This window comes from Ambystoma mexicanum, chromosome 1q, assembly GCF_040938575.1.
Source record: "Ambystoma mexicanum isolate Mex_15411 chromosome 1q, UKY_AmexF1_1, whole genome shotgun sequence".
In the NCBI taxonomy this organism is placed as follows: Eukaryota; Metazoa; Chordata; class Amphibia; order Caudata; family Ambystomatidae; genus Ambystoma; species Ambystoma mexicanum.
The window spans coordinates 787,524,103-787,546,370 of NC_090922.1; the positions used below are offsets into that span (position 1 = coordinate 787,524,103).

Sequence of the window (22,268 nt, forward strand, 5' to 3'; positions counted from 1 at the left end):
TCGTAAAGCGCTTGTCCTAGACGGCGGGAAATTGTATATTTGCCTTTTTTGCCTCTTCTAGTATGTTGAGATAGTTTAGCCATGAATATAATGTAATAACTCCTCACCGAAGGTGTTATGGGGTGCCCGCTATGGATATCCAGCGGGCCACCCATCAGTGCTACGGACACCAGCACTTAACAGGCCCAGTGCCTGTGGGGGTTGGGGCCTGCCCTAGACATCCGGCAGGCCCCATATTACTACCGAACCCCAGCACCATTGGGGGTGGGGGCACAGCCAGCCATGCCCATGACCATGTGGACCTCTGCCACTGTGCTGGCACGAGGGTCCCACGGCATCAGGGCATGCTGGCCTGTGCCTCCACATGTAGGTCTGCATGCCTACATGAAATGAGACACAGACTCAGTCATTCCTCTTCTGGAGTCTGCAGCCGCTCTGGTGGGCGTGTCTGCAGAAGTTCCTTTTATTAGCTTGGGACATGACAGAGTCATGGCCCATGTTAAAAGGGCAACACACAGTGGAGGGACACATTCCCTTAAAGGAGCAATACACTGGGGAGGGTCCCACACCACACTCCTCCTTTTTCATAACGAACCAACACAAGTTACTAAAACCATAAACAATCCCCTCCCCCGTTACAGAATGACATTACTTGTACTACTTCAAAATTCTAAACTCGACAGCAAATGAGATATGCCACCACTACACAAACAGACTCCCCTAATCATAAACAGACTACACACATTAACACACTCTACACATCACCCGTGGGTGACAGTCGCGGTTAGCGAACCGCTGGTGGAATGTTGGCAGTTCGATCATATTTTACAACACCCTTTATTAACCTGGGGCCAATGGCACTTTCACCACCGAATGACGCCATTGCCAAATGCCGGCACCATTGAGAGCATGACTCAGAACCTATGGGAATACAGACTCACATCCATTTAGCTGGGACCACAGCAGAATGCTGCCTGCTTTGCTTGTTGAGGCGGGTAGCCTCTGATCACCTCATTCACCGCCCGGCCCGGGACAATTGGGGGCGGACAAAGGATACCCTTTGTTTATATGTTTATGCCGCTACTGCCACCTCCGTCCTCGATGAGAGCTCCGGGCTGGAGCATATGTTCATTGCGGCTATGGCCGCCTCATTTTCTTGATGACAGCTCCGGGCCGGAGCATATGTTTATTGTGGCCACGGCCGTTTCATTTCCACTGTTGCCGGAAAGCATTTGGGCCCTCCCCCGTTCCAGCAGGCTTCTCCATTCTTGAGGAGGTAGAGGGGATAGGTACTCCCCTCCCCATTCCGGGCGGCGAGTGCCACCTGTCCAGCATAGGCAGCTGCACCAGTGCTACTGCCTTGGTTGGGGGGGGGGGGCAGGTGCGCTCTACTTCCTCTTTTCTTTTTTTTTGTTTTTGCTCCACACCGGGACATCTGATCTGCACCCCTTCTTCACAGCGGATGCTACAGAGGGGTGTGTGTGGCAAATCCCACCCGGCCGCACTAGCACTCCCCTCAGAGGGTCGCGGGCGGGGAAAACTCGCCGGCAGGATTCCCACATGGTCTCTCTCCACCAGTGTGGGAGAGACCATCACTGGTCCTCCCTTTCCCTCGCCACTGTGAATGCCGCAGGGCTTGCGGACATCAAAGGGGTGCCACCACACTCTGATCCCGGCCGCACGAGCAGCCTCAGGAATGAGGGCCGCGGCCGGGGCGAAGGCCAGGGCTACCCACAATGCCTCCACCATGGCAATGGTCTGCCGCTCCTCCCCATGCGCGGTGATGGATGCCACATGTCTCTCACCTCCCTGCAACAGGGGACAGCTGACTGCTCCTCCCCCTCTTCCGTTGAACAAAGAGGACGAGGGAACACCCACGAAAAGAGAAAAAAACAATGGGGATAGGGAGCCCCTCGGGGTTCTGACCTCCTGGTCGCCAATGTTATGGTGGACCCGCTATGGACATCAGCACTTAACAGGCCCAGTGCCTGTGGGGGTTGGGACCTGCCCTGGACTTCCGGCAGGCCCCATGGTGCAACCGAACTCCAGCACCATTTGGGGCGGGGGCACAGCCAGCCATGCCCATGACCATGCAGACCTCTGCCACAGTGCTGGCACGAGGGTCCCACGGCATCAGGGCATGCTGGCCTGTGCCTCCACGTGTAGGTCTGCAGGTCTACATGAAATGAGACACAGACTCAGTCATTCCTCTTCTGGAGTCTGCAGCCGCTCTGGTGGGCGTGTCTGCAGAGGTGCTGTCATGGCCCATGTTAAATGGGCAACACACAGGGGAGGGACATATTCCCTTAAAGGAGCAACACACTGGGGAGGGTCCCACACCACAGAAGGGGTCTTTTGTCTCTGTGGATACCCAGGTTTTCGGGTTAAGCTTTTCCTGCTACTTGGACTCAATGAGCCTCTCCCCAAAATGACGTTTATGTACTAGGAACTCAAACAGCTCCCTGAAAATGACTAAAGGGAAAAGATACTCGTTTGCCACAACTCAACGCAGCCGACATGGAACTGAATGAATATCTCCACAAACATCCAATAGACTGCCTTAATCACTTCCCTGGATGGTGGCAATTGCCCCGCTCCCGGATGTTGCCGAAAGCTTGCCCTCACCCCTCCCCCCCCAATTACATGGCGCTCCCGTTTGCCTACTCTTCTTCCCGACTGACTCTACTCTTAAATTGCCTACGCACAGACATCCCCACACACAGCCGAATGTCTCAGTGACCATAACAGCATATATAGAGTTGTGGCAAGGCTCGCCTCTTTCGCCCCCTGCACTGCCACCTCACGCCTCCAGGAGCAGCTCCCTCAGGCCCAGAGCGTGGTAACTCTGTCAGGTCTTTGGCTCGCCCCCTGCATAACATATTGCCAAGTGTCACTGGCAACACACACTCAACCAGAGAGGCACTCAGGACGTGGGCACCACCAACCTGCAGCCATCAACACCTCAGGTTTCGCATCTGCATCGCCCCCTCTATCCTTTCTTACCAGGTCACACACAGGGAGGCCCCAAAAATGGCAGAAATGCACTTTGCAAGACCACTTCTTGTTAATTTAGCCATAGAGCCATACAACATGAGAAAAGAGTTTGTTCCAGTTAAACGAGTTATGTATATGGACATAGGTTTCATGAAGCTTGAAGCCTGCAGGAACTTTTTTTTAAAAATGAAATATAGCGTTGTAGTGTTGAAGTGCACACATTAACAAATTGTACACACATCACGAAAATCCTGTACCTGTGCACCTCGCGGGATGTGCAAACAGCAATGCGCAAATGTGCATTTGTGTGAAACAACTTTGCAGATTATGCTGCTGAGTGACTCCTAATTAATATTAGGGTGTTCCTACAAAGTCAAACTCTTTTTGTGCAATACTCCGATGTCTATTTTGGCTGTTAAAATTGTCGGACACCTGCACGAGCCCTTTGTGTTGTGATTGCGGCTCGGGTGCCGAGTTCACCCTCATTGGTCGGGGTCAGCATTTGTGCAGCTTTCGCTTTTCAGAAATCTTCGAGTTGTCGTTTGGATGCGGCTCTGGTCACATAGACGAGACTTATAGAAGGTAGAATGTCTCATATGGCAGTGGTCAGATTTCTGAGTTTTCAAACGAATCCATTCCTTTGATTACAATATTGTGAGCTTTGACTGGCAGGTCATCCGTGTTTAACACCTTCAGGTGCTACCCTTCTTTGAAATGGGGGCAGGCATGTTTTTTTTTTATTAACTCGATTGTTTACTCTTCGAGTAGCTTCCACTTTAATTCTCATCTAAAATATTACCATATATTTAATTTCTGTTTTCATTCATTTTACGTTCCATATGATCTTTTGAAAAATGCATATTTGTTGCTGCTTGTCTTGCAAATTGCTAATTTCTGCCTTTGCGGGGTCAATTAATCAAGATCTCTTTAATTAATAAATATTAACTTGTGCATACTGTGCATGCTCTCCTCCAGCATTGTTATTTTATGTGCATTCTCTCTGGCTGCTTTCTTCTTTCTGTGCATAATCTCTGGCCGTTTTCTTCTTTCTGTGCATACTCTGACTGCGTTCTTCTTTTCTATGCATATTCTCTGGGTGCTTTCTTCTTTTCTGTGCATACTCTGGCTGCTTTCTTCTTTCTCTGCATATTCCGTGGCTGCGTTCTTCTTTTCTATGCATAATCTTTGACTGCTTTCTTCTTTTCGGTGCATACTCTGGCTAATTTCTTCTTTCTGTGCATATTCTGTAGCTGCTTTCTTCTTTTCTATGCATAATCTCTGATTGCTTTCTTCATTTCTGTGCATACTCTGACTGATTTATTCTTTCTGCATTTTCTGGGGCTGCTTTCTTCTTTTGTATGCATAATCTCTGACTGTGTTCTTCTTTTCTGTGCATACTCTGGCTGCTTTCTTCTTTCTGTGCATATTCTGTGGCTGCGTTCTTCTTTTCTATGCATAATCTCTGACTGCTTTCTTCTTTCTGTGCATACTCTCTGACTGCTTCCTTCTTCCTGTGCATACACTCTGGCTGCTTTCTTCTTTCTCTGCATATTCCTTGGCTGCTTTCTTCTTTTCTATGCATAATCTCTGACTGCTTTCGTCGGTTCTGTGCATACTCTGGCTACTTTCTTCTTTCTGTGCATATTCTGTGGCTGCTTTATTCTTCTCTATGCATAATCTCTGACTGCGTTCTTCTTTTCTGTGCATAGTCCGTCTGCTTTCTTCTTTCTGTGCATACTCCCTGGCTGCTTCCTTCTTCCTATGCATACTCTCTGGCGGCTTTCTTCTTTCTGTGCATACTCTCTACCTGCTTCCTTCTTCCTGTGCATACTCTCTGGCTGCTTTCTTCTTCCTGTGCATACTCTCTGGATTCTGTCTTCTCTCTTTTATCTGTGCATATTCTCTGGCTGCTTTCTTCTTTCTGTGCATACTCCTTGGCTGCTTTCTTCTTTCTTTGAATTCTCGCTGGCTGCTTTCTTCTTTCTGTGCATACTCTCTGGTTTCTTTCTTCTTTCTGTGTACATTCTCTGGATGCATTCTTTCTGTGCATACTCTCTGGCTGCTTTCTTCTTTTCTGTTCATAATCTCTGGCCGTTTTCTTCTTTCTGTGCATACTCTGCTTGCTTTCTTCTTTTCTGTGCATAATCTCTGACTGCTTTCTTCTTTCTGAGCATACTCTCTGGATGCTTTCATCTTTCTGTGCATATTCTCTGGGTGCTTTCTTCTTTTCTGTGCTTACTCTGCCTGCTTTAGTCTTTCTCTGCATATTCCGTGGCTGTGTTCTTCTTTTCTATGCATAATCTCTGACTGCTTTCTTCTTTTCGGTGCATACTCTGGCTAATTTCTTCTTTCTGTGCATATTCTGCAGCTGCTTTCTTCTTTTCTATGCATAATCTCTGACTGCTTTCTTCTTTTCTGTGCACACTCTGACTGATTTATTCTTTCTGCATTTTCTGGGGCTGCTTTCTTCTTTTCTATGCATAATCTCTGACTGTGTTCTTCTTTTCTGTGCGTACTCTGCCTGCTTTCTTCTTTCTGTGCATATTCTGTGGCTGCTTTCTTCTTTTCTATGCATAATCTCTGACTGCTTTCTTCTTTCTGTGCATACTCTCTGGCTGCTTCCTTCTTCCTGTGCATACACTCTGGCTGCTTTCTTCTTTCTCTGCATATTCCTTGGCTGCTTTCTTCTTTTCTATGCATAATCTCTGACTGCTTTCTTTGTTTCTAGCATACTCTGGCTACTTTCTTCTTTCTGTGCATATTATGTGGCTGCCTTCTTCTTTTCTATGCATAATCTCTGAATGCGTTCTTCTTTTCTGTGCATAGTCTGGCTGCTTTCTTCTTTCTGTGCATACTCCCTGGCTGCTTCCTTCTTCGTATGCATACTCTCTGGCTGCTTTCTTCTTTCTGTGCATACTCTCTACCTGCTTCCTTCTTCCTGTGCATACTCTCTGGCTGCTTTCTTCTTCCTGTGCATACTCTCTGGATTCTGTCTTCTCTCTTCTATCTGTGCATATTCGCTGGCTGCTTTCTTCTTTCTGTGCATACTCTTCAGCTGCTTTCTTCTTTCTGTGCATTCTCTCTGGCAGCTTTCTTCTTTCTGTGCATACTCTCTGGTTTCCTTTCTTCTTTCTGTGTACATTCTCTGGATGCATTCTTTCTGTACATACTCTCTGGCTGCTTTCTTCTTTCTGTGCATACTCTCTGGGTGCTTTCTTCTTTTCTGTGAATAATCTCTGGCTGTTTTCTTCTTTCTGTGCATACTCTGCTTGCTTTCTTCTTTTCTGTGCATAATCTCTGACTGCTTTCTTCTTTCTGGCATACTCTCTGGATGCTTTCCTCTTTCTGTGCATATTCTCTGGGTGTTTTCTTCTTTTCTGTGCATACTCTGGCTGCTTTTCTTCTTTCTCTGCACATTCCGTGGCTGAGTTCTTCTTTTATATGCATAATCTCTGACTGCTTTCTTCTTTTCGGTGCATACTCTGACTGCTTTCTTCTTTCTGTGCATACTCTGTAGCTGCTTTCTTATATGCATAATCTCTGACTGCTTTCTTCTTTTCTGTGCATACTCTGACTGCTTTATTCTTTCTGCATTTTCTGGGGCTGCTTTCTTCTTTTCTATGCATAATCTCTGACTGCGTTCTTCTTTTCTGTGCGTACTCTGGCGGCTTTCTTCTTTCTGTGTATATTCTGTGGCTGCTTTCTTCTTTTCTATGCATAATCTCTGTCTGCTTTCTTCTTTCTGTGCATACTCTCTGACTGCTTCCTTCTTCCTGTGCATACACTCTGGCTGCTTTCTTCTTTCTCTGCATATTCCTTGGCTGCTTTCTTCTTTTCTATGCATAATCTCTGACTGCTTTCTTCGTTTCTGTGCATACTCTGGCTACTTTCTTCTTTCTGTGCATATTCTGTGGCTGCTTTCTTCTTTTCTATGCATAATCTCTGACTGCGTCCTTCTTTTCTGTGAATAGTCTGTCTGCTTTCTTCTTTCTGTGCATACTCCCTGTCTGCTTCCTTCTTCCTATGCAAACTCTCTGGCTGCTTTCTTCTTTCTGTGCATACTCTCTGGCTGCTTTCTTCTTTTCTGTGCATAATCTCTGGCCATTTTCTTCTTTCTGTGCATACTCTGCTTGCTTTCTTCTTTTCTGTGCATAATCTCTGACTGCTTTCTTCGTTTCTGTGCATACTCTGGCTACTTTCTTCTTTCTGTGCATATTCTGTGGCTGCTTTCTTCTTTTCTATGCATAATCTCTTACTGCGTTCTTCTTTTCTGTGCATAGTCCGGCTGCTTTCTTCTTTCTGTGCATACTCCCTGGCTGCTTCCTTCTTCCTATGCATACTCTCTGGCTGCTTTCTTCTTTCTGTGCATACTCTCTACCTGCTTCCTTCTTCCTGTGCATACTCTGTGGCTGCTTTCTTCTTCCTGTGCATACTCTCTGAATTCTGTCTTCTCTCTTCTATGTGTGCATATTCTCTGGCTGCTTTCTTCTTTCTGTGTATACTCTTTGGCTGCTTTCTTCTTTCTGTGCATCCTCTCTGGCTTCTTTCTTCTTTCTGTTCACAGTCTCTGGTTTCTTTCTTCTTTCTGTGTACATTCTCTGGATGCATTCTTTCTGTGCATACTCTCTGGCTGCTTTCTTCTTTCTGTGCATACTCTCTGGCTGCTTTCTTCTTTTCTGTTCATAATCTCTGGCAGTTTTCATCTTTCTGTGCATACTCTGACTGCGTTCTTCTTTTCTGTGCATAGTCCGGCTGCTTTCTTCTTTCTGTGCATACTCCCTGGCTGCTTCCTTCTTCCTATGCATACTCTCTGGCTGCTTTCTTATTTCTGTGCATACTCTCTACCTGCTTCCTTCTTCCTGTGCATACTCTCTGGCTGCTTTCTTCTTCCTGTGCATACTCTCTGGATTCTGTCTTCTCTCTTCTATCTGTGCATATTCTCTGGCTGCTTTCTTCTTTCTGTGGATACTCTTCGGCTGCTTTCTTCTTTCTGTGCATCCTCTCTGGCTGCTTTCTTCTTTCTGTGCATATTCTCTGGTTTCTTTCTTCTTTCTGTGTACATTCTCTGGATGCATTCTTTCTGTGCATACTCTCTGGATGCTTTCTTCTTTCTGTGCATACTCTCTGGCTGCTTTCTTCTTTTCTGTTCATAATCTCTGGCAGTTATCTTCTTTCTGTGCATACTTCGCTTGCTTTCTTCTTTTCTGTGCATAATCTCTGACTGCTTTCTTCTTTCTGTGCATACTCTCTGGATGCTTTCCTCTTTCTGTGCATATTCTCTGGTGCTTTATTCTTTTCTGTGCATACTCTGGCTGCTTTCTTCTTTCTCTGCATATTCTGTGGCTGCGTTATTCTTTTCTATGCATAATCTCAGACTGCTTTCTTCTTTTCGGTGCATACTCTGGCTAATTTCTTCTTTCTGTGCATATTCTGTAGCTGCTTTCTTCTTTTCTATGCATAATATCTGACTGCTTTCTTCTTTTCTGTGCATACTCTGACTGCTTTCTTCTTTCTTTGCATATTCTGTGGCTGCTTTCTTCTTTTCTATGCATAATCTCTGACTGTGTTCTTCTTTCTGTGCATACTCTCTTACTGCTTCCTTCTTCCTGTGCATACACTCTGGCTGCTTTATTCTTTCTCTGCATATTCCGTGGCTGCTTTCTTCTTTTCTATGCATAATCTCGGACTGCTTTCTTCGTTTCTGTGCATAATCTGGCTACTTTCTTCTTTCTGTGCATATACTGTGGCTGCTTTCTTCTTTTCTATGCATAATCTCTGACTGCGTTCTTCTTTTCTGTGCATAGTCTGGCTGCTTTCTTCTTTCTGTGCATACTCCCTGGCTGCTTCCTTCTTCCTATGCATACTCTCTGGCTGCTTTCTTCTTTCTGTGCATAATCTCTACCTGCTTCCTTCTTCCTGTGCATACTCTCTTGCTGCTTTCTTCTTCCTGTGCATACTCTCTGGATTCGTTCTTCTTCTGTGTACATTCTCTGGATGCATTCTTTCTGTGCATATTCTCTGGTTTCTTTCTTCTGTGTACATTCTCTGGATGCATTCTTTCTGTGCATATTCTCTGGTTTCTTTCTTCTGTGTACATTCTCTAGATGCATTCTTTCTGTGCATACTCTCTTGCTGCTTTCTTCTTTCTGTGCATACTCTCTGGCTGCTTTCTTCTTTCTGTGCATAATCTCTAAAGGCTTCCTTCTTCCTGTGCATACTCTCTGGCTGCTTTCTTCTTCCTGTGCATACTCTCTGGATTCTGTCTTCTCTCTTCTATCTATGCATATTCTCTGGCTGCTTTGCTCTTTCTGTGTATACTCTTCGGCTGCTTTCTTCTTTCTGTGCATTCTCTCTGGCTGCTTTCTTCTTCCTGTGCATACTCTCTGGTTTCTTTCTTCTTTTCTGTGCATAATCTCTGGCAGTTTTCTTCTTTTCTGTGCATAATCTCTGGAAGTTTTCTTCTTTCTGTGCATACTCTGACTGCTTTATTCTTTCTGCATTTTCTGGGGCTGCTTTCTTCTTTTCTATGCATAATCTCTGACTGTGTTCTTCTTTTCTGTGCATAAACTCTGACTGCTTTCTTTTTTCTGTGCATACTCTCTGACTGCTTCCTTCTTCCTGTGCATACACTCTGTCGGCTTTATTCGTTCTCTGCATATTCCTTGGTTGCTTTGTTCTTTTCTATGCATAATCTCTGGCTGCTTTCTTCGTTTCTGTGCATACTCTGGCTACTTTCCTCTTTCTGTGCATGTTCTGTGGATGCTTTCTTCTTTTCCATGCATAATATCTGACTGCATTCTTCTTTTCTGTGCATAGTCTGGCTGCTTTCTTCTTTCTTTGCATACTCCCTGGCTGCTTCCTTATTCCTATGCATACTCTCTGGCTGCTTTCTTCTTTCTGTGCATAATCTCTACCTGCTTCCTTCTTCCTGTGCATATTCTATGGTTCTTTCTTCTTCTGTGTACATTCTCTGGATGCATTCTTTCTGTGCATACCCTCTGGCTGCTTTCTTCTTTTCTGTGCATAATCTCTGGCCATTTTCTTCTTTCTGTGCATACTCCGCCTGCTTTCTTCTTTTCTGTGCATACTCTCTGATGCTTTCCTCTTTCTGGCTGCTTTCTTCTTTCTCTGCATATTCCGTGGCTGCGTTCTTCTTTTCTATGCATAATCTCTGACTGCTTTCTTCTTTTCGGTGCATACTTGCCAATTTCTTCTTTCTTTCTTTCCGTGCATATTCCGTAGCTGCTTTCTTCTTTTATATGCATAATGTCTGACTGCTTTCTTCTTTTCTGTGCATACTCTGACTGCTTTATTCTTTCTTCATTTTCTGGGGCTGCTTTCTTTTTTTCTATGCATAATCTCTGACTGCGTTCTTCTTTTCTATGCATACTCTGGCTGCTTTCTTCTTTCTGTACATATTCTGTAGCTGCTTTCTTATTTTCTATGGATAATCTCTGTTGCTTTCTTCTTTCTGTGCGTACTCTCTGACTGCTTCCTTCTTCCTGTGCATACACTCTGGCTGCTTTCTTCTTTCTCTGCATATTCCTTGGCTGCTTTCTTCTTTTCTATGCATAATCTCTGACTGCTTTCTTCGTTTCTGTGCATACTCTGGCTACTTTCTTCTTTCTGTGCATATTCTGTGGCTGCTTTCTTCTTTTCTATGCATAATCTCTGACTGCGTCCTTCTTTTCTGTGCATAGTCTGGCTGCTTTCTTCTTTCTGTGCATACTCCCTGGCTGCTTCCTTCCTATGCACACTCTCTGGCTGCTTTCTGCTTTCTGTGCATACTCTCTACCTTCTTCCTGTGCATACTCTCTGGCTGTTTTCTTCTTTCTGTGCATTCTCTCTGGCTGCTTTCTTCTATCTGTGAATATTCTCTGGGTGCTTTCTCTGCATTCGCTCTCGGTGCTTTCTACATTTCCATGCATACTTTGTGAGCATTGTTCTTGTCTCTGCATACTCTCTGAGGACAGTGTTATTGTATGTATATATTCTTTGGGTGCCTTTTTCTTTCTGTGCATACTCTCTAGTTGCTTTTATCTTTCTGTGCATACTCTCTGGCTGTTTTCTTCTTTTTTGCCTTTTCTCTGGCTGCTTTCTTCTTTCTGTGCATACTCTCTGGCTGCTTTCTTCTTTCTTTGCATTTTCACTTGGCGCTTTCTTCTTTCTGTGTATATTCTATGGGTGCTTTCTTTGCATGCTCTCTGGGTGCTGTCTGCTTTTTGTGCATTCCCTCTGGATGCTTTGATCTTTCTTGCACATTGTCTGGGTGCTTTATTCATGTCTCTGCATACTCTCCGAGGACAGTGTTAATGTATGTATATATTCTCTGGCTGCTTTAATCTTTCTGTGCATATTCATTGGTTGCTTTCTTCTTTCTGTGAATACTCTCTGGCTGCTTTCCTCTTCTGTGAATATTCTCTGGCTGCTTTCTTTTTTCTGTGCATACTCTCTGACTGATTCCATCTTTTTGTGAATACTCTCTGGCTGCTGTCTTCTTTCTGTGCATATTCGCTGGCTGCTTTCTTCTTTCTGTGATTACTCTCTAGCTGCTTTCTGCTTTCTGTGCATATTCTCTGGATGCATTCTTCTTTCTGTGCATATCCTCTGGCTGCTTTCTTCTTTCCGTGCATATTCTCTTGGTGCTCTTGTCGCATGCTCTCTGGGTGCTTCCTGCTTTTTGTGCATTCCCTCTGGATGCTTTGTTCTTTCTTGCACACTGTATCGGTTCTTTATTATTGTCTCTGCATACTATCTGAGGACAGTGTTATTGTATGTATATATTTTCTTGGTGCTTTCTTCTTTCTGTGCGTGCTCTCTGGGTAATTTGGGAGCGCTGTGCTTTTCTCTGAATAATCTCTAGGTCTCTGGGGTTCTATGCACACTTTCTGAGTGATTTATTCGTACCTCCGCAATCCTTTCTGTGCATACTCCCTGGATCCTTTCTTCTTTCCTGTGCATACTCTTTGGGAACAATGTTATATTCTGTGCATATCCTCTGGGAGCGAGCATTGTTCTTTTATGTGTATCCTCTCTGGGGCCATTGTTCCTTTCTATGTATACTCAGTGGGGGCATGGTACTAGTCTCTGCATACTCACTGGATGTTTTGTTCTTTCTGTGCACTCTCTCTCGATTCATATATTATTCCTTTCTGTGTGCATTATCTGCAGACCTTCTTTTTTTCTGTACATGCTCTCTGCAGACCTTGCTCTTTTTATGTGTATGCTCTCTGCAGACCTTGTTCTTTTCTGTACATGCTCTCTGCAGACCTTGTTCTTTTCTGTGTATGCTCTCTGCAGACCTTGCTCTTTTTATGTGTATGCTCTCTGCAGACCTTGTTCTTTTCTGTACATGCTCTCTGCAGACCTTGTTCTTTTCTGTGTATGCTCTCTGCAGACCTTGTTCTTTTTATGTGTATGCTCTCTGCAGACCTTGTTCTTTTCTGTACATGCTCTCTGCAGACCTTGTTCTTTTCTGTGTATGGTCTCTGCAGACCTTGTTCTTTTCTGTGTATGCTCTCTGCAGACCTTGTTCTTTTCTGTACATGCTCTCTGCAGACCTTGTTCTTTTCTGTGTATGCTCTCTGCAGACCTTGTTCTTTTCTGTGTATGCTCTCTGCAGACCTTGTTCTTTTCTGTGTATGCTCTTTGCAGACCCTGTTCTTTTCTGTACATGCTATCTGCAGACCATGTTCTTTTCTGTGTATGCTCTCTGCAGACCTTGTTCTTTTCTGTGCATGCTCTCTGCAGACCTTGTACTTTTATGTGCATGCTTTCTGCAGACCTTGTTCTGTTCTGTGTGTGCCCTTTGGGTGCTTTGTGCTTTTCTGTGAATGCTGTCTTTGAGCATTGTATTTTCTCTGGGTGCTTCCTTTTTCTGTGCATACTATCTACTGACATTATTATTTTCTGTATTTTCTGGATGCATTTTTCTTTTGTTTTCTTTCTGTGGCTCTTTCTGGCTGATTTTCTCATGCCTACGCATTCTCCTCTGTGCATACTCACTGGGATAATTCCTCTTCTCCGTCCATACCTTTTTGATAACATTGTTCTTTTCTGTCCATACCTTTTTGATAACATTGTTCTTTTTTGTTCTTTTTTGTGCATACTCTCTGGATACTTGGATATGTTCTATGCATACTTTTTGGGCTTGTTGTTATTTCTCTGCTCACCCTGCGGGTGATTGTTTATTTTTTGTGGGTACCCTCTGGGTGCTGTCTACTTTTCTGTGCATGTTCTCTTTGAGCATTATTTACACTGCATGCTTTCTCGATGGTCTATTGTTTTACTGTGCTTACTATTTTCAGACATTGTTCGTTTGGTTCTGTGCATACTCACTATGTGCTTGGTTTTTTTGTCTGCATACTCCCTGCGTTATTTCCTCTTCTGTGCATACTCCCCTAGAACAATGTTCTCTTTTGTTCATACTCTCTGGGTGCTTGGTTCTTTTCGCAGCAGACTCTATGTTATTGCCTCTTTTCTCTGTATTCTCCGCTAGGGCAATGTTATCTTCTGTTCATACTCTGCAGACATTGCACTTTTCTGTACGTTCTCACTGGGTTCTTGGTCCCTTTCTCTGCATAATTTCAGGGTTATTTCCTCTTTTTGGTGCATACTCAACAACAGTAATGCTCCCTTTTTTCCATACTCTCTGATAGCATTGTTCCTTTCTCTGCATACTCACTGGGTGCTTTAATGTTGTCTCTGTATTTTACCTATGTCTTTTTTCCTCTTTTCTGTGCATACTCCCCTAGAGCAATGTTCTCTTCTATTCTTACTCTCTTGGAGCATTGTTTGTTTCTGTGCACACTCCCCTAGAGCAATGTTCTCTTCTGTTCTTACTCTCTTGGAGCATTGTTTGTTTCTGTGGACACTCCCCTAGAGCAATGTTCTCTTCTGTTCTTACTCTCCTGGAGCATTGTTTGTTTCTGTGCACACTCCCCTAGAGCAATGTTCTCTTCTGTTCTTACTCTCTGGGAGCATTGTTTGTTTCTGTGCACACCCCCCTAGAGCAATGTTCTCTTCTGTTCTTACTCTCTTGGAGCATTGTTTGTTTCTGTGCACACTCCCCTAGAGCAATGTTCTCTTCTGTTCTTACTCTCCTGGAGCAATGTTCTCTTCTATTCTTACTCTCCTGGAGCATTGTTTGTTTCTGTGCCCACCCCCCTAGAGCAATGTTCTCTTCTATTCTTACTCTCCTGGAGCATTGTTTGTTTCTGTGCACACTCCCCTAGAGCAATGTTCTCTTCTGTTCTTACTCTCCTGGAGCATTGTTTGTTTCTGTGCACACTCCCCTAGAGCAATGTTCTCTTCTGTTCTTACTCTCCGGGAGCATTGTTTGTTTCTGTGCACACCCCCCTAGAGCAATGTTCTCTTCTATTCTTACTCTCCTGGAGCATTGTTTGTTTCTGTGCACACCCCCCTAGAGCAATGTTCTCTTCTGTTCTTACTCTCCTGGAGCATTGGTTGTTTCTGTGCACACTCCCCTAGAGCAATGTTCTCTTCTGTTCTTACTCTCTGTGAGCATTGTTTGTTTCTGTGCACACCCCCCTAGAGCAATGTTCTCTTCTGTTCTTACTCTCTTGGAGCATTGTTTGTTTCTGTGCACACTCCCCTAGAGCAATGTTCTCTTCTGTTCTTACTCTCCTGGAGCATTGTTTGTTTCTGTGCACACTCCCCTAGAGCAATGTTCTCTTCTGTTCTTACTCTCCTGGAGCATTGTTTGTTTCTGTGCACACTCCCCTAGAGCAATGTTCTCTTCTGTTCTTACTCTCCTGGAGCATTGTTTGTTTCTGTGCACACTCCCCTAGAGCAATGTTATCTTCTGTTCTTACTCTCCTGGAGCATTGTTTGTTTCTGTGCACACTCCCCTAGAGCAATGTTCTCTTCTGTTCTTACTCTCCTGGAGCATTGTTTGTTTCTGTGCACACTCCCCTAGAGCAATGTTCTCTTCTGTTCTTACTCTCCTGGAGCATTGTTGGTTTCTGTGCACACTCCCCTAGAGCAATGTTCTCTTCTGTTCTTACTCTCTTGGAGCATTGTTTGTTTCTGTGCACACTCCCCTAGAGCAATGTTCTCTTCTGTTCTTACTCTCCTGGAGCATTGTTGGTTTCTGTGCACACTCCCCTAGAGCAATGTTCTCTCCTGGAGCATTGTTGGTTTCTGTGCACACTCCCCTAGAGCAATGTTCTCTTCTGTTCCTACTCTCTTGGAGCATTGTTCATTGTCGTTTATACTCGCTGTGTGCTTGGTTATTTTGTCACCATGCTCTCTGTCTTATTTCCTCTTGCCTGTGCACACTCCCCTAGAGAAATGTTCTGTTCTGCTCATTCTCACTGGGAGCCGGTTCTTTTCCCTACATATTCTCTGTTATTCTTTTCTGTGCATATTCCTCTAGAGCAATGCTCTCTTCTGCTCATTCTCTCTGCAGACATAGTTCTTTACTGTGCATACTCACTCGGCTCCTGTTTCCTTTCTCTGCCTACTCTCTAAGTCATTTCCTATTTTCTGTGCGTACCCCCCGTAGAGCAATGCTCTCTTCTGCTCATTCTCTCTGCAGACATTGTTCTTTTCTGTGCATTCTCACTGGGTTCCTGGTTCCTTTCTCTGCCTACTCTCTAGGTTATTTCCTATTTTCTGTGCGTACTCCCCGAGAGCAATGCTCTCTTCTGTTCATACTCTCTGAGAACATGGTTCTTATCTCTGTATACTCACTGGGTTCTTGGTTCTTTTCTCTTCATACTCTCTGGGTGATTAATTTATTTTCTGTGCAAACTCCCCTAGAACAAACTTCTCTACTATGCATTCTCTCTGCAGACATAGCTTTTATCTGTGTGCACACACTGGATTCTTGGTTCCTTTCTCTGCTTACTCTCAGCGTTGTTTCCTCTTTCTGTGCATACCCCCTCGAGAAATGCTCGCTTCTGTGCATACTCTCTGGGAGCATGGTTCGTTTCTGTGCATACTCACTGGGTGCTTGGTACTTTTCTCTGCACACTCTCTGGGTTATTTCCTCTTTTCTCTGCAAGCTCCCCTAGACCAATGCTCTCTTCTGCTCATACTCTGTGAGCATTGTTCTTTTCCCTGTATACTCTCTGGGTGGGGTGTTTGGTTCTTGTGCGCGCCTTTTATGGCTATGTGCAACTTGTGCTCCTTTGCTCTAATCTTTGTATAGTCTCTGGGAGCTTGGCTCCCCCTCGCCGTACACCAGGGCATGGAACCCGGCGTTGAACACCTTCATGTCTGCTTGCACTCACTGTAGCCTACACAGTCACTGAAGACTAGACTTGCGGAATGTGGGAATCACGTGTACATCATCACAATGACTCGCAGTGACGCTAGGGCTGAAGGAGCTTCTTTAATTCTAATTGACATAATCCGCACATTGTGGAGAACCACATTGTCACAAGCGGCTTTTTACAAATCTGCAAACAAAAATATAAATGATTGCTGCATAGCCGTTGAATGCTTTCCTCTAAACTGTAGTTTGTCGATAGTGTGTTCTTCTTATTCCTGTGTGCACTTGGTGTGTTGTTGTTCCATATTTCTCTGATGTGTTCTTTGTGTGCATCTTCCCTGCCAGCATCCTGCTGCTTCTCTGTGTATATGTCTCTTTGTAAAGTTGTGTAGTACTCTATGGTGACAGAAACCGTATAAGTGACTTTCAAAGAATAATAACAAATAATGACGTAATTCTTTTCAAATCACCCGCCCTTTCAGATAGCAAGGGGCAGGAGACCATTAACAATTGGATGTCTCTCTCTTTATTCAGGGTCTCCAAAAGTGACGATGCCAGAGAAAACCCCTGGGTACTACCTGCAGCCCGGCCATATACCGTGCGACGTGGACAGCCTGATACCTTTTACTCTGCGTTTTAGTCGAGACGGCGTCAAGCTCGGAGTGGAACAGTTCTTCACGTAAGGCCTGGTTTTAGGAGCACTTCTGAAGTGTGCTCATGTGTAGATGGGGTGCGGTGTGCTGAACTCATCGTGCATTGAGCAGTGAGCGGGAGTTTGTCCATAGCGTACACTAGGATAACTATTGCCAATGCTAACAAGAGGTACGAGATGTACTTAAATGGAGGAGGAGATAGTACTCACCTCTCTGTACTCTGGTGGAGATCAGGAGGATAACTGGGAGATTTAAACACCTAGGACTACAACTATCCAGTAGTAGGGAAGAGGTAGTGTGATACTAGGCTCATCAGAAGGGCTTTCATGAGGGACAAAATAGTTAGTGGCCGCTGCAGTAGAATATGAGTATCGACACAGGGGAATAAGGGTAGCATGAACTCAAAGGTTCTGTGCAGTGTAAAAACCAATTAACAACAACAGAGAGGGAACGCTATGTAATCTCATCCAAACCCAACCCACTGAAATGCAAACACAATGCTTCAATTTCACTGATTTATCTTCACTGAAATCCGGTACTATGCGCACGGACGTCCTTTCACCAACATTCCAAGGGTAGCGGAAGTGACATCAGACGTCCCTTGACCGGTGATGACATCACAGGAAGTGATATCATTTGACCCCACTCTGAAGTGACATCACCGGAAGTGATGGAACACGACCTTTCACCCCTTGAAAAAACAGGAAGTGGCATCACATAGCATTGTTCCTATGTACACTACGAAAAATATGGCTACAATATTACTGCCATGTGATATACATTTCATACAGGAATGGATCACCATATATTGGTGTGTATAGGCCCATATCACCAAATTACTGTGAATGCAAGCAGACGGCCAAGGCCAAAGGATAATGATATGTTTTTATATAGCGCTTACGCTTAAGCGCTTCATATAGAACAAATATACATACAATATCATCCAACCTGTGTTGGTACTCATTTATCAACCTGAATTAGCCTTGCCGGGATTTGAGCCTGCAACCTGCAGATCACACACACATCGCAGCAGCAAGCGCTCAACCTACTGAGCTATTTTACTGCCTCTGGCTATTGTACCAGCTATAGTAAAATGAGCAATTGCATGTCTGAATGTTCTCAAAGTCAGAAAACAAATTACACTCTGTAGTGGATACCATTAAACTGGTAACTGAGATTTAACAGCAGGCCAGTTCATCTGCACGTCTGGTGCGAAGTTGGCCACATGCCAAGCTTGCAAGGATCTACTTTTCTGGCATCAAAAGTAGGCAAAATACATACCATTGTGTATTAAAGAATTTAGAGTAGTGCAGGGCATCCTATACCCTGGGCACTCGTTACCTCATACATACAAACAAACATCCTGAACATGCATGCCACTGAGATAGGAAAAGTAGACACATTACAACAAACAACAACACATTAATTGAAATCAAGGGTCACTTTATTTGCTATGGTCAAACATTTCTACATTGTACACAAGGTTTTAGGCAAAAGGATTTTCTCAAGTGACCTAGGACACCGAGATGGAATATCTTGTGATGATCGTAACAGAGACAACAGTCGAAAAAAAACATGCTATAACTGCAACTTGCGAAAAGCAAAATACATAGTCCAAAATGGATGCTTATTCTACTCTAAATGCTTTTTGGAAGTTGTTGTCTGCATTGTGAATTTGAGGTATGAATCAGTGACTTACCCCTTGAAGTGTGCCTGAAATAAACCTTTAATGAGTCGAGCAATTATTGTATAGAATTCCAGAAAGACGAATTATATTTTATTCCTATTCTTTTTTATTTACTGCTCAAAGTGTTACGTTTGTTTAACCCCCTGTTATTTTTTAATTGGCTGAAACCAGCAACTCCAGAAACAAAGGTAGAAATAGCAGCAGCGTACCAGGTAGGGATAGCTACATTGTACCAGGTAGAAATGGCTGCAGCGTACCAGGTAGGGATAGCTACATTGTACCAGGTATGAATAGCTGCAGTGTACCAGCTAGGGATAGCCACAGTGTACCAGGTAGGGATAGGTGCAGTGTACCAGGTCGGGATCGGTGCAGTGTACCAGATAGAGATAGCTGCAGTGTACCAGCTAGGGATAGCCACAGTGTACCAGCTAGGGATAGCAATAGTGTACCAGGTAGGGATAGGTGCAGTGTATCAGGTAGGGATAACTGCAGTGTACCAGGTAGAGATAGCCGCAGCGTACCAGGTAGGGAGAACTGAAGCATTCAACGTGGGATAGCCGCAGTGTACAGCTACGGATAGCTGCAGTGTACCAGGTAGGGATAGACATAGTGTACCAAGTAGAGATAGTCGCAGTGTGCCAGGTAGGGATAACTGCAGCGTACCAGATAAGGATAACTCAAGCATCAACGTAGAATAGCCACAGTGTACCACGTAGGGATAGCTGCAGTGTACCAGCTAGGGATAGCCATAGTGTACCAGGTAGGGATAGCTGCAGTGTACCAGATAGGGATAGGTGCAGTGTAGCAGGTAGAGATAGCTGCAGTGTATCAGGTAGGGATAGCTGCAGTGTACCAGGTAGAGATAGCCACCGCGTACTAGGTAGGGATAACTGAAGCATTCAACGTGGGGTAGCCGCAGTGTACAGCTACGAATAGCTGCAGTGTACAAGGTAGGGATAGATGCAATGTACCAAGTAGAGATAGCCGCAGTGTGCCAGGTAGGGATAACTGCAGCGTACCAGATAAGGTTAACTGAAGCATCCACGTAGAATAGCTGCAGTGTACCAGGTAGGGATAGCTGCAGTGTACCAGCTAGGGATAGCCACAGTGTACCAGGTAAGGATAGCTGCAGTGTACCAGGTAGTTTCAGGTGCAGTGTATCAGGTAGAGATAGCTGCAGTGTATCAGGTAGGGATAGCCGCAGTGTACCAGGTAGAGATAGCCGCAGCGTACCAGGTAGGGATAACTGAAGCATTCAACGTGGGATAGCCGCAGTGTACCAGCTACGGATAGCTACAGTGTACCAGGTAGGGATAGACGCAGTGTACCAAGTAAAGATAGCCGCAGTGTGCCAGGTAGGGATAACTGCAGCATACCAGATAAGGTTAACTGAAGCATCCACGTAGAATAGCCGCAGTGTACCAGGTAGGGATAGCTGCAGTGTACCAGCTAGGGATAGCCACAGTGTACCAGGTAGGGATAGCCACTGTGTACCAGGTAGGAAAGCTGTAGTGTACCAGGTAGGAATGCTGTAGTGTACCAGGTAGGGATAGCCACTGTGTACCAGGTAGAAAAGCTGTAGTGTACCAGGTAGGGAGAGCCACATTGTACAAGGCAGGGATAGCCACTGTGTACCAGGTAGGAAAGCTGTAGTGTACCAGGTAGGGATAGCTACATTGTACCAGGTATGGATAGCTGCAGTGTACCAGCTAGGGATAGGCACAGTGTACCAGGTAGGGATAGGTGCAGTGTATCAGGTAGGGATAGCTGCAGTGTACCAGATAGAGATAGCTGCAGTGTACCAGCTAGGGATAGCCACTGTGTACCAGGTAGGAAAGCTGTAGTGTACCAGGTAGGGAGAGCCACATTGTACAAGGTAGGGATAGCCACTGTGTACCAGGTAGGAAAGCTGTAGTGTACCAGGTAGGGAGAGCCACATTGTACCAGGTAGGGATAGCCACAGTGTACCAGGTAGGAAAGCTGCAGCGTACCAGGTAGGGATAGCTACATTGTACCAGGTATGGATAGCTGCAGTGTACCAGCTAGGGATAGGCACAGTGTACCAGGTAGGGATAGGTGCAGTGTACCAGGTCGGGATCGGTGCAGTGTACCAGATAGAGATAGCTGCAGTGTACCAGCTAGGGATAGGCACAGTGTACCAGGTAGGGATAGGTGCAGTGTACCAGGTAGGGATAGCTGCAGTGTACCAGGTAAGGATAGCTGCAGTGTACCAGGTAGTTTCAGGTGCAGTGTAGCAGGTAGAGATAGCTGCAGTGTATCAGGTAGGGATAGCCACTGTGTACCAGGTAGGAAAGCTATAGTGTACCAGGTAGGGAGAGCCACATTGTACAAGGTAGGGATAGCCACTGTGTACCAGGTAGGAAAGCTGTAGTGTACCAGGTAGGGAGAGCCACATTGTACCAGGTAGGGATAGCCACAGTGTACCAGGTAGGGGTTTTTAAGATGGAATTCTAGAATCTAGCCTGGTGGACACATTTTAGAAGGCCACCCTAGTTATCGAGAACAGGGGAACTCTGAGAGGTTAGCCAAACCCAATCAAGCTAAGCGTGGAGAGTAATCAAGGCTTAGTCGGTGGAGAAAGGGAGTGAGTTCAGGGGTCCATAATGAGATCACACAGTAAAGCATGTCATTATTCAATTTAGACTGGTAAGTACACAAATACTCTTATTATTGGCCCAAAAACACACACTAGAAAAACGAATCAAGCAGGTAACAATATTACACAATACTCAATTATCAAACATATGTAGTATAAGTCTCCATAGGTTTATAGAAATGCATACAATAACTTGGAGAGCTAAAAGGAGGTAAGTGGTCGATGCTGTAGAATGAAATCAGTTCATACGGATTGGACTTTTACAGTTAGGGCATATTTATTGTGGGGGCTTGTGCCCAAAAGCCATGAAGCTTCTTCTTAGGCGAGGGAACAGATGTAGAAAGAGTTCCTGTGATGGTCAAAATGTTCCAGAAGTTATTCAACAAGTTACAGGCATCTAAAATGTTATTCCTTTCTTTTAGATAAAAGCGTTTACATCTGATGATCAAAAAGTGGTAGAATGGAATAACCAAAGTTTGTTCTAAGGTTAACAGGGGGAGGTGAATGCATTCCAATTACTTAACCCCTGACTGCTATCATTTTCCCGGGTGATTAGGTATGTTGACTGGGGGTCGCTGGAGGTAGGTTTTCCTGCCATTGGATCCCGTAGAGAAGATGCCCAGGAGCTGCGGGTGCAAGATTTCTTCTGGTCGGTTCCAGAAGCAGAGTGCAACCCTTTGCAAAGAAGAAATGCAGAAGACACCAATGCAGACCTCTTCCGGACACTTCATCAGATGGGGGTAGGTGAATTCCAGCAGCAGCTACCGCACACGGGTGGCAGCAGGTGCTTTTCCAGTTGTGGTTGAAGAAGACCTTCCAGAGCCGGATCCTTTGATGCTGGGAAGCTGAAACTTGACAGGAATGTAACTTCTGGCATGAGCTGGTGACCACCGAGGTTCCGGCAACAAACGTGGAACAGCGACAATTCTACCAAGGTAGCCCACTGGAGAGCTGGTCAGTCCACCGGGTGGTCCAGGGACGATTCCGAAGGCTCAGGACGTCTGGACCAGCGAGAAGGCGTTGAGACTAGTTAGTCCCACCTGTCTAAGGGTTAAAGCACTGCTCAGGGCCTTTGCAGCA

At 44.9% G+C, this 22,268-nt stretch overlaps 1 protein-coding gene across 2 annotated transcripts in view; it reads left to right on the forward strand.

Moving 5' to 3' along the window:
* HMCN1 (hemicentin 1) overlaps positions 1–22,268 on the forward strand; it is a 1,785,366-nt gene that overhangs the window by 375,156 nt on the left and 1,387,942 nt on the right. For both annotated transcript variants that reach the window (XM_069641364.1, XM_069641365.1), the window contains exon 9: positions 16,766–16,910. In XM_069641364.1, coding sequence (XP_069497465.1) covers positions 16,766–16,910 — 145 coding nt within the window. The remainder of the gene's footprint in view (positions 1–16,765; positions 16,911–22,268) is intronic.